The 15,685-nt window shown below is 40.3% G+C and overlaps 3 protein-coding genes across 3 annotated transcripts; 2 read left to right on the top strand and 1 right to left on the bottom strand.

Annotated features, from left to right (window-relative positions):
* Positions 1-1,229: 1,229 nt before the first annotated feature.
* On the top strand, positions 1,230-5,609 carry LOC21398594 (UDP-N-acetylglucosamine--dolichyl-phosphate N-acetylglucosaminephosphotransferase). Its single transcript, XM_010104401.2, has 11 exons — positions 1,230-1,648; positions 2,340-2,427; positions 2,601-2,692; positions 2,828-2,946; positions 3,558-3,673; positions 3,795-3,922; positions 4,010-4,096; positions 4,467-4,527; positions 4,667-4,707; positions 4,803-4,923; positions 5,344-5,609. Exons 1-11 carry the CDS (start codon positions 1,296-1,298, stop codon positions 5,401-5,403), a joined length of 1,266 nt encoding a protein of 421 aa, XP_010102703.1. The 5' UTR covers positions 1,230-1,295; the 3' UTR covers positions 5,404-5,609.
* A 3,046-nt stretch (positions 5,610-8,655) lies between these two features.
* Positions 8,656-9,189, top strand: LOC112092757 (uncharacterized mitochondrial protein AtMg00860-like). The gene has a single exon (XM_024169679.1). It carries the CDS (start codon positions 8,656-8,658, stop codon positions 9,187-9,189), a length of 534 nt encoding a protein of 177 aa, XP_024025447.1.
* Positions 9,190-11,249: 2,060 nt separating this feature from the next.
* Positions 11,250-15,502, bottom strand: LOC21398593 (U4/U6 small nuclear ribonucleoprotein PRP4-like protein). Its single transcript, XM_024169670.1, has 6 exons — positions 15,409-15,502; positions 13,619-14,552; positions 12,752-13,205; positions 12,437-12,634; positions 12,226-12,307; positions 11,250-11,530 (listed from the first exon to the last, which is right to left on the bottom strand). Exons 2-6 carry the CDS (start codon positions 14,545-14,547, stop codon positions 11,436-11,438), a joined length of 1,758 nt encoding a protein of 585 aa, XP_024025438.1. The 5' UTR covers positions 14,548-14,552; positions 15,409-15,502; the 3' UTR covers positions 11,250-11,435.
* Between the last annotated feature and the right edge of the window lie 183 nt (positions 15,503-15,685).

Raw genomic sequence — 15,685 nt, 5'->3', positions numbered from 1 at the left:
ATGATATTCTAAATAGAACGTTCAATAATAATTAATTATTAATTAATTAAATATTAAATAATGTGATTATTTAACTTTGAATTTTAGAACACACATGTGGAAGGGTCCACATGGTATACACACCCAGCACTGTGAGAATTTGAGGATTCAGTTGCTTGTTCTTTAAATTTTTTAATTGACTTATTTGATAAATTATCCAATTAAAATTAAAATTAAATTAAGTTTTTTAATTGTAATTTATTCTCTGAAAGCGACGTCTGACTAGGAGCTCCCATGTTTACAGCCGGAAGGTGGGAAAGCACAATCTAGGGCCGGAAACTCTAGCCAATAGTGATTGTCACTTGCCAAAGAAGACAATTATCTTCATTCTCTTTTAACCTCCCACCAAATAGATTTATTTATTTATTAAAATTAAAAAAGATGAATGAGTCTTGTTAATTTTAAGGGTGGCAATTCGTATTTGTGGGTTGTGTTCGTATCAATCCGTTTATTAATCGTATCAGAAAATATCAATTTAAACACGATCTGCTTATTAAATGTGTTAAAAATGTTAACCCAAACACGACTAATTTATTAATCGTGTTAATCGTGTCAACTCGTATAACCAATTTAAATTAATATATTTAATAAATAACTAATATAATAATAATGATTTATATAACACAGTCAATACAAGTTTAACATGTTTATTGATAAATTAAGAAAAATAAATGAATTTTACCTATAAATATTAAAATTCACATTACTTGTATTTAATATGTCATATAAACTGCATGTTATATCACATATCATTAGATTGCAGATGACACATATAATTAATCGTGTCACTTCATATTAAGAGATCAACCATAATTTAACTTATTTATTAATTATATTAATTATATTAATTTAATTATAATTCAAACTCATTTATAATAAATTAAAACTCATAAAATACAAATTTTAAATCTGCTTAGATAGTTAATCCTAGTTAATTCCACGTTAGACTCGTGAGAGTAGCCCGCTCGCGCTTGAAAGCTTTTCCGTTGAAGCGGCTCTCTTGCGCGCATTTCTGTTGGCTTACCCCAAGTGCGAACTAATAGGACGTAGCAGGATCTGACAGGTCAGACTCACTTTGCTGAGGTGGCAACATCTGGTTGGTCCAAATGACGAAGCATGCGAAAGTCTCACGCTAGGCTAAAGTAGCCTACAACGCCGCCGATTTTAGACGCAGAAAAAAAAAAGAACTTTTTTATAAATAAAAAAAAAAAAACTCAAAGTCCTCTAGAGAGAGAGAGAGAGAGAGAGAGACCGCCATGGCTGCTCGCAAGAGAGCTTCAACGGACTCATCCGCAGAACGACAACAGCCAAAAGAAACGTCGCAGAGCAAACCCCAAGGCTCGAACGACCCTCCAATAGCGCCGCCCAAGTCAGGCGTGATCCTGAAGCTCTCGTTTTTCTTCTTAGTCCCTTACTTTTACCTGATCTTCTACCATTACAAGATCGATTCGGAGCTCAAGAAGTCGATTCTCATAAATGCTGGTCTCAGCCTCGCTGGCTTCTTCGTCACCGTTAAGTTGATCCCTGTCGCTTCCAGATACGTTCTGAGGCGAAATCTCTTTGGATATGATATCAATAAGAAGGGCACTCCTCAGGGCACTGTCAAAGTGTGAGTTACTGTTATCATTCTTTTTTTATGATTTTGTTTGTTTTATGAGGTTTTGGGGTGAAATTGTGAGGTGAGTCCGTGTAAAGTTTGGTTTTTTTTTTTAGTTGAATTCATGGGGAATGAGATGTGCTAGATTTGGTTTCTGAAAAGATTTCTGAATTCGCTTGGCATTGATGGGTTTTTTATGATATTTATTTGCTGGGGATTTATGAAAAATTTGGTTTTTAATCGGACCAGGTGATGATTATGTGGCTAAATTTGTTGCATTCAGCATTATATCTTAATTATTATATTATTTTGATGGTTAGCAAAGTTTGCTTTTTGATTGAGAATATCTCGTGTGATGTTTGATGCCTGTTTATATATATATATATATATATATATATATATATTTATATAGGTATCTTATAGACTTGATTTCTGGGTTGATTAGGTGTTAAGTACATGATAATGTCATATACCCGTGGAGTTATAATAAAAGGCTGGTTTTTCAACCAAGTTATTTACCGGGAATGTACTAAGATTGGTCTATATTTATGCCGTGTGGTAATAGTTAGATATTATTCTGACGGTTAGTGTGAATTTTTTTTGAATTTATGTTGCGTTTTGATGATTGCTCTTCTTAAAACCTTCCATTTTATTTTCCTACAGTTATTTTATGTTGCTTGATGATGCCAGTTTTGTTTAACAGGCCAGAGTCATTGGGTATTGCCATTGGAATTGTCTTCATGGTCTTGGCAATCTTGTTTCAGTATTTTAACTTTACAGCCGATTCAAATGTAAGTGTAATCTATCATTGTACTTTGACTTTGTTTCATGCATTCAGAATGGAAATCGTCTTTCTCCGATCCAAATGATGAAAATATGACACCTTTTTTTTCTCTCTTTCTGTTTATTGATCTCATTAGATGGTTTATTGCTAGACTAAATTGTAAGTATATTGATCATGCAGTGGCTTGTTGAGTACAATGCGGCATTAGCATCCATATGTTTCATGTTATTGCTTGGATTTGTGGATGATGTCCTTGATGTCCCTTGGAGGGTGTGAGTATCATTTTTTTTTTTCTATAAAACATTGTACATTTTGTTTTATCATTTTTTTTTTCTTAGGAGTTGTCTTCCTTGGCATAGATTTTTGCATTAATATTGCATGAGGCTTCTTGAAATTGTGAAGAGCAGGAAACTAATACTGCCGTCGTTTGCTGCTCTTCCTCTGCTGATGGCCTATGCTGGACATACAACTATCATTATACCAAAGCCTCTCATTCCATATGTGGGGCTGGAGCTTTTGGATCTAGGTATGTTATCATGGTATTGGAAGTATGTAAAAAATGCCTTTTATGGTAATTTTTTTCTTCTTTCCATCCCTCTTAATAGTGAAATCAATTTGATTTCATCAACAGTTGCTCTTTATTTTTGTGAATGTATAAATTATTTGAATGTTCGTTATTAAAAACGTCAAATTAATAAAGATATTTGATTAAGTTGTTCAAATTAGAACCTAGTAGAGAAGAGGGAAAAAAATAGAGAAGAGGAAAAAAAATAAAGCAGTTTAGTGACTGAATTGAATGAAATCGAATTGCATGATACGTGAATTTAATTTGTGAGATATAGCCCTTTTGATTTCACCTGACAATGTAATTCCTTCTTTACATGTAAAGAGCGGAAATCATCTATTTCCTTAGGTTCTTCTCAAAGCACACTAGCGTTTTTTTCTTCAGTAGCCTGAATATATGATATAATTTAGCATTGAAAAGTTCTTTGGATGGCAAGAAATAGCTTCACACTGGCCAAAACGTTTGCAACCTTGTTGTTTTTACCTTTTACAACGTTGTAGATATTTTTGCGTATGTAGATCTGTGGTTACTGGTTTGATAATTATTATTTTTATATTTTTCTTTTGATGAAGGATGGATATATAAACTATATATGGGATTGTTGGCGGTCTTTTGTACAAACTCCATCAATATACATGCTGGTTTGAATGGTCTTGAAGTTGGGCAAACCGTTGTCATCTCATCTGCTGTAAGCATAAAAGGCTTTTAAAGCATTTGGCAAAAGTAAATAAATGATGAAAAAAAGGGATAGAGAGACTTTAAAAGTTGCAGTTTAAAACCGTTTTTTAAGTGACAATTTGTTATTGTAGATTGTGATACACAATATCATGCAAATTGGGGCATCTACTGATCCCGAGTATAAGCAGGCGCATGCGTTCTCTATTTATCTGGTTCAGCCTTTACTGGCCACTTCCTTGGGTTTGCTCTCTTACAATTGGTGACATTTCTTCACTATTGACCAAGTGGCTTTTTCTTTTGCTTCTTCTTGCATTGAAGTGTGAAACTTTTCTGTTCATGGTTTCAGGTATCCTTCTTCAGTGTTTGTTGGGGATACTTATACATACTTTGCTGGAATGACTATGGCTGTGGTTGGGATTTTAGGCCATTTTAGGTGTGATCCCTTGAATTCCAAATTTCACTATCATATTCTAGCCTAGACTATAAGTTTAATACACGAAATAGGAAGCTTTTTTTTTCAACATCAAAACAGAAAGAAATGTCCTAATACAACATACAAACTGAAGTTAAAAAAAAAAAAAAAAAAAAATCCAAAAGAGGAAGAAAATTATCCATGTCATGAAAGAAAAAGATTCAGAGAAGACATCGAGTGACATAAAGCAGATAATTAAATGGGTGTAAGAGAGCGCAGAGATTCCTCATACTGAGTTATTGTATTTGCCAACAGGTTGTTTAAATCATTTTATTGCGCCTGCGTTACTAAGCAGTCCATAGCTCACCCTTTTTTTTCCCCCTTGTTACAGTGAAACACTCTTGATTTTCTTTGCTCCTCAAGTTCTGAACTTCCTCTTATCACTTCCCCAGGTTTGTTATCTGCTCAATCTCTCTTCCTTCCCCTCCTCTCATTTGCTTGTTCACTCTCTCTTTTCCCTATCTTCTCATGTTTGACATATCAGAATGCGCTAAATGTTAACCAGCCTAATTCGCTGTTATTTTTTGTTAGCTTGCTGGCATAGTTCCATGTCCACGGCACCGCCTGCCCCGGTAGCTTTCTGTATTCTCTATAGATGATCATCGTTGGAGAACTGTCATTATGTGGATAATATTTATTAACATCTTACTCATTGTTTACTTTTTAGGTTTGATCCTCAGACGAAACTATTGACGGGTACAAATGACGGGACACTTGTTAACTTCTTTCTGAGACAGTTTGGCAGGATGTCAGAGAAGTCGCTCTGCATCTATCTACTTGTTTTTCAGGTATCTTATCTATGTGATTCTCTCCTATAACCTTGTTTTTCTTGAAGTTTTTTATGTTATGTAACCTGCAGATTTAGCTTAGGTAATATCAAATCTTAACTGCTGAGATTCCCATCACTCAATAATTCATGTTTATTAGGTTCTAGATAAATACTTGTTCTAGGCTCACTCATTAGTCTCTTATGAATCATGTTTGTATGGCTCCAAGAAAAACCCTTACAGATAGGCAGCTTCATCTTAAGATAAGGCGAGAATTTAATCATGATGATGATCCTCCAACAGCTTTCTCGTCCTGCGTATTGTTTCGCACGACCCCGGCCACAAATACATCAAGATTTTCTTTCTATGGGTGCATGTTTGCCCCCCTTTAGTTAATTCTACGAATCTGACTATTTTTTTTTTCTTTTTTAATTTCAACAGGCCATTGCATGCTTCTTCTGCTTCCTGCTGGGGTACTTCCTTGCTGGTTGGTACAAATGAGGCAGCAAACAGTGAAACAAGCTTATTGTTATTTAACATCCAGGAAACTTTGCTCACTGGGTTTTGTTGGAATGTTTACCAATCCTGCTGTAGAGTATCACTCTGTACACTGGTGAAATAGAGAAAATTTTCTTAGATTCTTGAGGAAAATGACAGCCTCATGAAAGAAGGAACAGAGAAAAAAATAGATTCTGACACGAAATATATTTACACTTGAAAAGCTTATTGTTATTTAACATCCAGGAAACTTTGCTCACTGGGTTTTGTTGGAATGTTTACCAATCCTGCTGTAGAGTATCACTCTGTACACTGGTGAAATAGAGAAAATTTTCTTAGATTCTTGAGGAAAATGACAGCCTCATGAAAGAAGGAACAGAGAAAAAAATAGATTCTGACACGAAATATATTTACACTTGAAAATTTTTTTTTTATATATATATATATATTCTACTTTCACAAGTTAGTTATCGATTGACGATTTTGGTTGTGTTCATTTCCCATGTTGTCCCTTTTCACGTCTGGATTGAAATTTTTGGTGAGTTAAAAAGAGTAATACCCCTTTAAGAGCTGGTATTCCAACACATCTCTTTGAGTAACTCAATTTGCGGTTAAATTCACATTTGAATTGAATAAAGAGAGCACCTCACATGATCAACCATCACATCTCTCAAAAATGCTACTCTGGAGTCGTGATAAACCCGCAATTCGTATTACATATGTCAGGCGCGGGAAGAAGACAGGATAGGAGGGTCTTTTTTATAGTCATGGGGGGTAGGAGCGTCTTTCAGTATGGGAAAGTTTGTTATGCTGTGTTGCTTGCCTGGATAGTTGCAAGAATTAGTTTCAGGTTTGTTACCTGATGAGGAATGAAAATGGGGAGGCGGGGATTTGGGAAGTTAGGGAAATTTCTGGTGATTTGTAGAGCTATGGCTTAGGGGAGAACTAGCAGGACTCTCGAATTTTCTGCTACTATCTGTACTCTTCTCTTTCTTTATCAATACAAATTTCCCCCTCTTAGTGAATCAAACCAGGGTGTTTTGATATCAGTTCTTATCAAATTAGTATTAGAGCAGCCGATCTTGGAGATGGTCAGGAAGAAACCAGCACAGACGGGGACTTTGGAGGAAAGAATCGATCAGTTCTCTGGCGCTTTGCAGCAGGAGATCGAATTGGTGGGAGCCTTGCAGAGGGAGTTCCAATCAGTTCGAGGGGAACTTCAGAAACTGCCGGAGTTGGAGAAGGCGGTGGCGTTGGTCCTTGGAAAGTTGGAACAGATGATCACCAAGTAATTTGAGGAAGCGAGATCGCAGAGGAAGGAGTCGGAGGTGCGGCAACCTCTGAAATCATGGATGATGGTGGAGGAGGGGGAGTAGAGCGCAAACGCTTAGGTGAGCGAGGCTCGATTTGAGAACCGTGTGAGGAAATTGAAGATGTCGGTGTTCAAAGGAGACAAACCAGAAGGTTGGGTATTCCGGGTTAAACGTTTCTTTGCCATCAATCCGATGACGGAGGAGGAGAAACTCAGAGCGGCGGTAGTGAGCCTCGACGGGGAAGCCTTGGCGTGGTTCCAATGGGAGGATGGTCGGAGGCGGATCCTGAGTTGGGTCGAGCTTAAGGCGTTGCTGGTGGAGTGGTTTCGTTTCTCCCAAGAAGGAACGGTGAGTGAGTAGTTTTTGGCTCTTCGCCAAGAAGGGACGGTGTGAGATTATCAACGGCAATTTAAGGTCCTGGCAGTGCTGCTTCCGGATGTACCGGACCATGTCCTGGAGGGAAACTTCATCAACGGGCTCAAACCTGAGATTCGGGCCGAAGTCCAAATGATGTAGCCCAATGGGCTCACTCAAATCATTGAGTTGACCCAAAGGATTGAAGATAGAAAATAGTTGCTATAACTGTCTAAAGCCCACGAGGGGCGGGGTTTCATTCCTTTCGGCCAACTTAACCAGTGGCGGCTACGACACCAAGGATTGTGTCGTTTCCAGACAAAAACTCAGGTCAGAAAAAGGATTTTCCATTTAAGAAACTTATTGATTCTGAACTCCAATCTAAGAGAGAAAAGGGGTTATGTTTTCGTTGTGACAAGAAGTTTACAATAGGGCATAGATGGAAGGAAAAGGAATTGCAAGTTCTCTTGTTCAATGATGAGTAGGAACCAGAGGAGGATGAAGAACCAAAAGAGGAGGTTGAGAAGGAGGAGGACAGAGTTGTAGAGATTTCCCTAAATTCGGTCATAGGGCTGACTACACCTAAGACCATGAAGCTTAAGGGCAGGAGGTTGTAGTTCTTATTGATTGTGGGGCTACCCATAACTTTATTTCGAAGGATTTGGTGGCCAAGCTGGGCTTGTCGATGGCAGATTCGAGCGGATACGGTGTGATCATAGGGATAGGGCTTTCCATGAAAGGAGAGGGCATGTGTGAGGGTGTGGCGGTGCAGATGCAATCATTAAATATAATGGAGGATTTCCTTCTGCTGGACTTAGGAAGCTCGGATGTTATCCTTGGAATGCAGTGGTTATCCACGTTGGGTGCCATGAATGTGAACTAGAGCTCTTTAACAATGCGATTCAAGGTGGGGGAGACGCTTGTTCAGCTTCAGGGGGACCCCAGCCTTTGCAAGACTCGGGTGTCCCTTTAAGTCCATGATTCGCACCTTGCGTCACGAAAGGGAAAGGATTTTGTTGGAATTCAGCCACCTGGCCACTGAGACAAAAGCTGAATTAGACCCGATTCCAATGGAAGTCAAGTTGGTGGTAAGTACGAGTAAGTGTTCAACATGCCTGCGGGGTTTCCACTACAGTAGAACCTTGATCATGCCATTGTCCTTAAGGAAGGGGCTCTGACGGTAAGTGTTCATCCTTATCGTTATCCTCAAGCTCATAAACGGGAAATTGAGCGCCTTGTTAGGGACATGTTGGCTACTAGTATCATTCAGCCCAGCCGCAGTCCATTCTCGAGCCCAATCCTCTTGGCGAAGAAGAAGGATGGTAGTTGGAGGTTTTGTGTCGATTATAGAGCTTTCAACCATGAGACAGTCCCCGACAAGTTTCCAATTCCTATCATAGACGAACTGTTTGATGAACTCCATGGAGCTCGGTGATTCTCTAAGTTAGATCTCAAGTCAGAATATCATCAAATCGAAGTGAAGGCTGAAGATGTGCCCAAGACCGCTTTCCGAACTCATAAGGGGCATTATGAGTTCTTGGTTATGCCATTCGGCCTAACTAATGCCCCGACCACCTTTCAAGCCTTGATGAATGATGTTTTCAAGCCTTATCTGCGTAAATTCGTGTTGGTGTTTTTTGATGACATCCTCATTTATAGTCCGAGCATTGAAGTGCATGTGGACCACTTGCGAACTGTTATGACAGCACTGTCCCAGCACCAACTCTACACCAACGCTAATAAGTTCTTTTTTGGACAGCGACGGATTGAATACTTAGGCCATATCATCTTGGAGCATGGGGTGGCGGCGGATGATACTAAAATTGCTGCCATGGTTAATTGGCCAGTACCTAGATCACTCAAAGTGTTGATGGGGTTCCTAGGCTTGACTGGGTATTACATGAAATTTGTCGAGGGCTATGGGCGAATAGCTTGGCCGTTGACCGAACAGCTTCGCAAGGACAACTTTGGGTGGAATCTAGCAACTGAGGAGGCTTTCCAATGCTTGAAACAAGCCATGATCAATATGCCCGTGTTGGCCCTACCGGATTTTTCGAAGGCCTTCGTCATTGAGACGAATGCTTCGAGCCACGGTTTGGGTGCCGTACTGATGCAAGAGTAGCGGCCAATGGCCTAATTCAGCTAGGTACTCTATCCGCGTTCGTGCCTTAAGTCCATCTATGAGCGCGAACTTATGGCAATCGTGCTGGCCATTCAGAAATGGCGACCTTACCTGCTCGAGCATAAGTTTATCATTCACATTGATCAAAAGAGCCTTACATTTCTCTTGGAGCAGCGCCTTGCGAGCCAAGAACATCAGCAATGGGTGTCCAAATTGTTGGGATACGATTTCGAAATTCAATACCGACCTGGTTTAGAAAACAAGGCTGCTGATGCCTTGTCTCGCCTACCCACCGAACCTTCCTTCGCACCTTTGTCTGTCTCCTTACCCTTTGACACCAGCGCCCTTCAACACAAAGTCGAGCAAGATGAGCGTCTAGCCCAGATTAAGGCCGAGGTGCTACTTGACCCGACTTCCCACCCAGGGTACACCGTCCAACAGGGACTACTACTGTTCCAAGGCCGCATGGTGATACCCACTTCGTTCCCACTCATCGCCTTGTTGTTCAAAGAATACCATGACAGCCTAATGGGTGGACATTTTGGAATTCTCAAAACCTACAAACGGCTAGCGGCGGGCTGGTTTTGGCCTGGAATGAGGAAGGACATAGAGTCTTGCGTGTCCCAATGTAAGGTTTGCCAAGCTAGCAAGTCCATGGCTCATTCTCCAAGGGGGCTGCTCCAGCCTATTCCTTTGCCGAACAAAGTGTGGGATGACTTGAAAATGGACTTTGTGGAAGGGCTGTCTAAATCTGATAGGAATAATGTGAATCTGGTGGTGGTGGATAGGCTAAGCAAGTATGCTCACTTCCTGCCTCTTTGACATCCCTTTACCGCCAAGTCAGTGGCCCAACTCTTCATCAAGGAGATAGTGTGTTTGCATGGCATTCCATGCTCTATCATATCGGATAGGGATCGGGTGTTCCTCAGTTTTTTCTGGACTGAGCTTTTGAAGCTCCAAGGTACTATTTTGAAACAGAGCACGACTTACCATCCTCAATCCGACGGACAAACTGAGGTTGTTAATCGCTGCATCAAGGCTAACCTTCGTTGTTTTTGACAAGCCTCGCCAGTGGCTTCCTTGGGCTGAGTACTGGTACAACTCCTCATTCCATACGGCTGCTATAATGACTCCTTTCCGCCTACTCTATGGTCGTGATCCCCCACCCTTGATTTGTTTTGAGTCGGGATCCATGGCGGCGGCTGCTGTGGAATGACACTTGGCTGACTGAGATGCTGTGTTGGATGAACTTAAGTAGCACCTCCTCAAGCTCAGCAGCGCATGAAAGCTTCAACCGATGCCAAGCGCCGCTATGTCTCTTTTGCAGAAGGGGACTTGGTTTACCTAAAGTTGCAGCTTTACCGTCAGCAGTCACTTGCGCGCCGCCGCAACAAGAAGCTCACTCCTTGCTATTACAGCCCATACAATGTCATTGAGCGTGTCTATCCAGTCACTTATAGGCTACTGCTTCCCTCTTCCTCTTCCTCTTCCATCCACCTTGTGTTCCACGTCTCCCAGCTGCGTCGGGCCGAAGGAGCCATTTATCCATCTCAAGACCTGCCTCTTTCTCTCTCAAATGACATGGAGCTCTCAGTGACGCCTGCAGCCGTCTTGGGTGTTCGTCCCTCTAGCTTGGGTCATGCCACCGAACCTGAAGTGCTGATACATTGGCAAGGTTGGTCAGCTGAAGAGGCCACTTAGGAAGCCTTCGACACCATTCACAAGCAGTTTCTCACTTTTCACCTTACGGACAAGGTGAAAGTTTGAGTGGGTGGTATTAATAAACCTCCCATTCATATTACACATGTCAGGCGCGGGAAGAAGTCAGGATAAGAGAGTTTTTTTTCTAGTCATCGGGGGGGTAGGAATGCCTTTTGGATATGGGAAAGTTTGTCATGCTGTGCTGCTTGCCTCGATAGTTGCAAGACTTAGTTTCAGGTTTGTTAGCTGATAAGGAATAAAATGGGGAGGCGAGGATTTGGGAAATTAGGGAAATTTCTAGTGATTTGTAGAGCTATCGCTCAGGGGAGAGCTAGCAGGACTCGAATTTTCTGCTACCATCTGTACTCTTCTCTTTCTTTATCAATACAAATTTTCCTCTCTCGATCAATGAGAACAGGGAGTTTTGATATCAATTCTTATCAAGTCAAAATTTCAGTCTTCAGACAATTTCTCGTGTTGATTGAAAAAAAGAAAAAAGAAAAAAAATAATAATAACACGTCAGTGGAGAACTTGAGAGCTGCTCCTAGTCAACATCCATTGCATGATCCTGCTCACTGTTATTGCTGCACCATAGTTTGATTGTCCGGTCATGTGACACCGTAGCTACGCAATTCCCATCTGCCATCACCAACAATACGCTTTTGTTAAAACGTGAACAAAGCTACAAAACAAAGCAATAACAGAAAGAAACATTTTTTTTACAATTACTTTAAGCAATGTTCTGACTTAATCAGCCGTTTTTCTACTAATGATACGTAGGAATTGTAATAACAAAAGAGTGTGAACTAGATCTCTAACTTTACCAGGGTTGAAATTTCATGTTAAACATTTTTACACATTCAATAACCTTAACACCAAAGAGCAAAATGTCTTTTAACATGATTTAAACCAAGAGAGGAACTTAGAATGGGAAAACAAAAACAAAAACATAAAACGAAAAAAAAAAAGAAGGGAAAGATAGAAAATAAGAGGACAGGGAAGATAGGCAGACAGAGTAACACAAGATAAAATGGCTAGAACGTCGGGAAGGAATGCATAGAGCAAGTTGTCTAGATAAAAAAAGGTTATGGAGGACTAATAAACGACGACTTAGTTGGACTTTCTGGCTAGCTCTGGGTAAAATTGAGTGAACGAAGATGCATCCACATACTTTCCTAATTTTAAAACTTCTAGGAAATAACCAAAGAAGACGAGAAAACTAAGAGCATCACAATGGATAGACTTGATAAGGAAAACAGTGAATGTATACTATATCTAGCAGATGGAAAATATATGTACTTGCTTAAACTTTTTTTCAGGGCTATGAGACCTACCTCCTGCAACATCCAAAGAAGTAACTTTAGCTTCATGTCCAGAAAGTGTCTTGACAGGCTTAAAGTCTCGAGCTGACCAAATCTGGATAATGCAAAAAACATGATGAAATGGAGCACATATAAGATATAAACCCAGAAAGAAACTCATAAAAAAAGGGGATAATGTTTTGACGTCTGTGCGGCAATTTTGTTGTATAGAAATGAAAAATACCTTTGCTGTCATATCGTACGAAGCAGTTATGAGAAAGTATCCCTCCTGAGGCTCAAATTTGACCTGAGAAATGAGGTTGGAGTGTGCTGGAATCATGTACACGGATTTCTTCTTTCTTAAATCCCATATTCGACATGTATTGTCTTCTCCCCCAGAGGCTAAATAATAACCATTTGCCGAAAAACTTAATCCAAGAACCTGAAATGATAGTAAAAAGAGTGAAAAAGAGGGCATCCTGAGATTCAAGTGACCAAAACCGTAGTAATCAATTCACAACCAAGAAAAAAGAAAAAGTCAAAAAGTTTTAAGTCTCACAGGCTTGACATGGCCTTCCAAGGCAAGAATACTTCGGCCGGTTCTAAGATCCCAAACACGAACAAGTGAATCGAGCCCACAGGATGCTGCTAGTGATCCATCCTGGTGGAAGTCTATTCCGTAGACACTCCTGCTTTGACCTTCTTGAAGAAGCAACTCCACACCAGTGTCTATGTCCCACAATCTCCATGTCTTGTCAAAGCTTGTTGTACCCAAGTACTTTCCTGATGGATGGAAAGCAATACGTGCAAGACGGTCCAGATGGCCCTCGAATGTTTTCAAGTGAAATCCCTCAGTATTCCACAACCTCGCAGTCCGGTCAGCAGAACCAGTTGCTATAAGGTTGTCTGTTGGAGAAAACTTGACGTCTGTTAGCCGCTCTGTGTGTCCTTTTAAAGTGGAAACCTTTTGAACTTTAGGCATGCTCCACAACTTAGCAACGCCAGTTAAAGAACTAACAAAAGCAAATGGAAGTAAGAAAGATTTCTACATTGTTTTTTCAAGCATAAGGTCATTACAATCTGAAAACAGAAAATGTATAAGCCATTCCCACCAAAACTTTGACCAGACAAAAGTTGTGTGCCAAAAACCTGAAAAAGAAAAACCTATTTTTCTAATCCAGGGAGAGGGATAAGGTTTGACAACTAATTAAAACTCTAATATAGCATATGTAACGATTAAAATTAAGATGAAATTTCTCATTCTGTGAAATAAGTTTTCTGAGAAACCAGCAATGCATAGCTCATTACTAACAAAACCACTAAAAAGAGTAGAGGGTTCTAGTCATTTTATAGGAGTGCGAAGAAAATTAGATAAAACAGAGGGACATTAACCTTAAAGATATATTGTCAACGAGCAAGTACATACCATGTGGCAAGAAACTTTCCATCTCGAGATAATGAGCAACCAGAAAGTGGACGGTCATCCCCAATCTCACTGCAATCAAGCGCCAAACTTCCTGCCTGCTTCAGAGCCCAATCCATCTCAGCATCCACATCCTCATCCGGGTCATCCCTTTTCCTCTGCGCGCGTTGAAGCCGTGTGGCTGCCCTCACTATGGAGTACTTTGCAATATCAATTCTAGCATCCAACAGAGCCTTGGACCCTTCAGTATAAAACGGATATTGAAGCATTTCTTCCTCAGCCTCTTCTCCTGTAGCAGAGGCTGCAGCCTCTTCCTCCTCATGAGCTTTCATCAGCTTCTCCAACTGCCCTTCAGCATCCAACTTTGCCATGAGCATTCGCAACCGGTCCCTTCTTTCCATCTCTCTTTCTCCAAAGAGTGTAATAGGTTCACCTAGCCGGCGTAGACGGGCACGGACAGCCATGTCATTAGTAGGCACTGCTAGAGCAGAAGCACGTCGCTTCATCATCAGCTCTAGCATTGCTTTTTCTTGTCGCTCTCTCACTTGTCTGCTCTCTTCTGATATCTCATACTCCTGAGTTGAACCTGGAGCAGTGCGCCCTGGGTCCGAGTCATCGTCGGAATCTGAGTCACTTGTTCTCATCTCACCATTTTGTGGAACTGGAGGTCTAGGAATAGGAGGACGGATTGGTAGCGGTGCCAATGGTCGGAGAACAGGTGGAGTAGGCAATGTAGGAATTGGAGCCATAGCAGGCACAATCGGAGGCGCCACTGGTGGCACAACTGGAGGTGGTATTACTGGTGGAATAATAGGCGGGATTGGTTGAATTGCAGTACTATTTACAGCAGGAACTACAGTTTGACCATCATCAACTAGAGAAGACGCTTCTACTGGAGTTGATGAAGGCGGGTTTTCCTCATCGACTTCCATGATACCTAGCCAAGAGAAAGTTTAAGAAGTTAATAAATGTTATCCAGTAACTCAAACTCCAGTAGCTTGTCATATGCAATATGAAACGAGAATTTCAAATAATCATCCAAGAAAGTACATGGAAAAAAATGAACCAACAAAAACATAATATAGAGAAGGACGGAAATGAATGATAACAAGTACAATAATGCGGACCAAGAACCCAACTAATAAAGCTACATAAGCACGTAATTTTTCATGGGAACTATCACATAAGACATTTAATGCAACATATAGTCAATTTCACCAACAATTAGATACAATGACCATATCAATTTTACGTAGAATCCATAATCTAATACGTTAAGGAATATTAATAAAATGAGGTTTAACGTGAGTAGAAAGAAGCTCATCATTATTCCTTCACTGAGACATATCATCGAACAGTTAGCGTGCACATGAACAACGCAGCATAAAATCCCACTTGAACTCCCAAATTAAACGTTGTCTCATCAATTCTTCTATATATATCTTCAGTGCGAATACCCAAAACGAAATTCAACTAACACAAAGCTTCTTTAACCATTTCACGCCATCCAAGTCGAGACCCAGATGAGGAAAAATGCAGAATTGTAAGAATCGAATTTCTGGGCAACTAACTAAAAGACGCTAAACAACTAATAACGAAAAACCCAGAAGTTAAAGACATAAAATGGTGAAGAGAAAACAGAAGAATCGAATTACTCTCTCAACTGTTATTATAACTAACACCCTCTCCCGCGAGAAAACAGAAGGAACGCCAAAAACACAAAGAATCATGAAAAGGAACTTAAAATAGCAAAAAGAACACTGAGATCACAAGAGTAAAGAGGAGAGGCTTGCCTTGCTTCTTCGCAGTTAAGAGAGACACAAATAAGAGAAGTTTTTTTCTGCTGTGTAGAGAGAGAGTGAAGCTTTTCGAGGCTTCAGAACTCGATCGCGACGAGCAAGAGCAAAGCTTGGCGCTTTTGGAGTTCAGACTTCCGAGTTCAGACACTAGCAGAAATAAATGGGCCTGTTGGAGTAATAATGGGCCTGAAGAAGTGAGTCGTTGGGTCGTTTTAGCCCAAACAGGAAAGGAAAAATGAGACGAATAATTATCAAGAATAAAAGTATAAAA

The sequence above is a fragment of the Morus notabilis genome, unplaced genomic scaffold (genome assembly GCF_000414095.1).
Source record: "Morus notabilis unplaced genomic scaffold, ASM41409v2 Scaffold645, whole genome shotgun sequence".
Classification (NCBI taxonomy): Eukaryota; Viridiplantae; Streptophyta; class Magnoliopsida; order Rosales; family Moraceae; genus Morus; species Morus notabilis.
The sequence above is the reverse complement of the archived record's forward strand: the minus strand, read 5'-3'. Positions and strand labels throughout refer to the sequence as shown.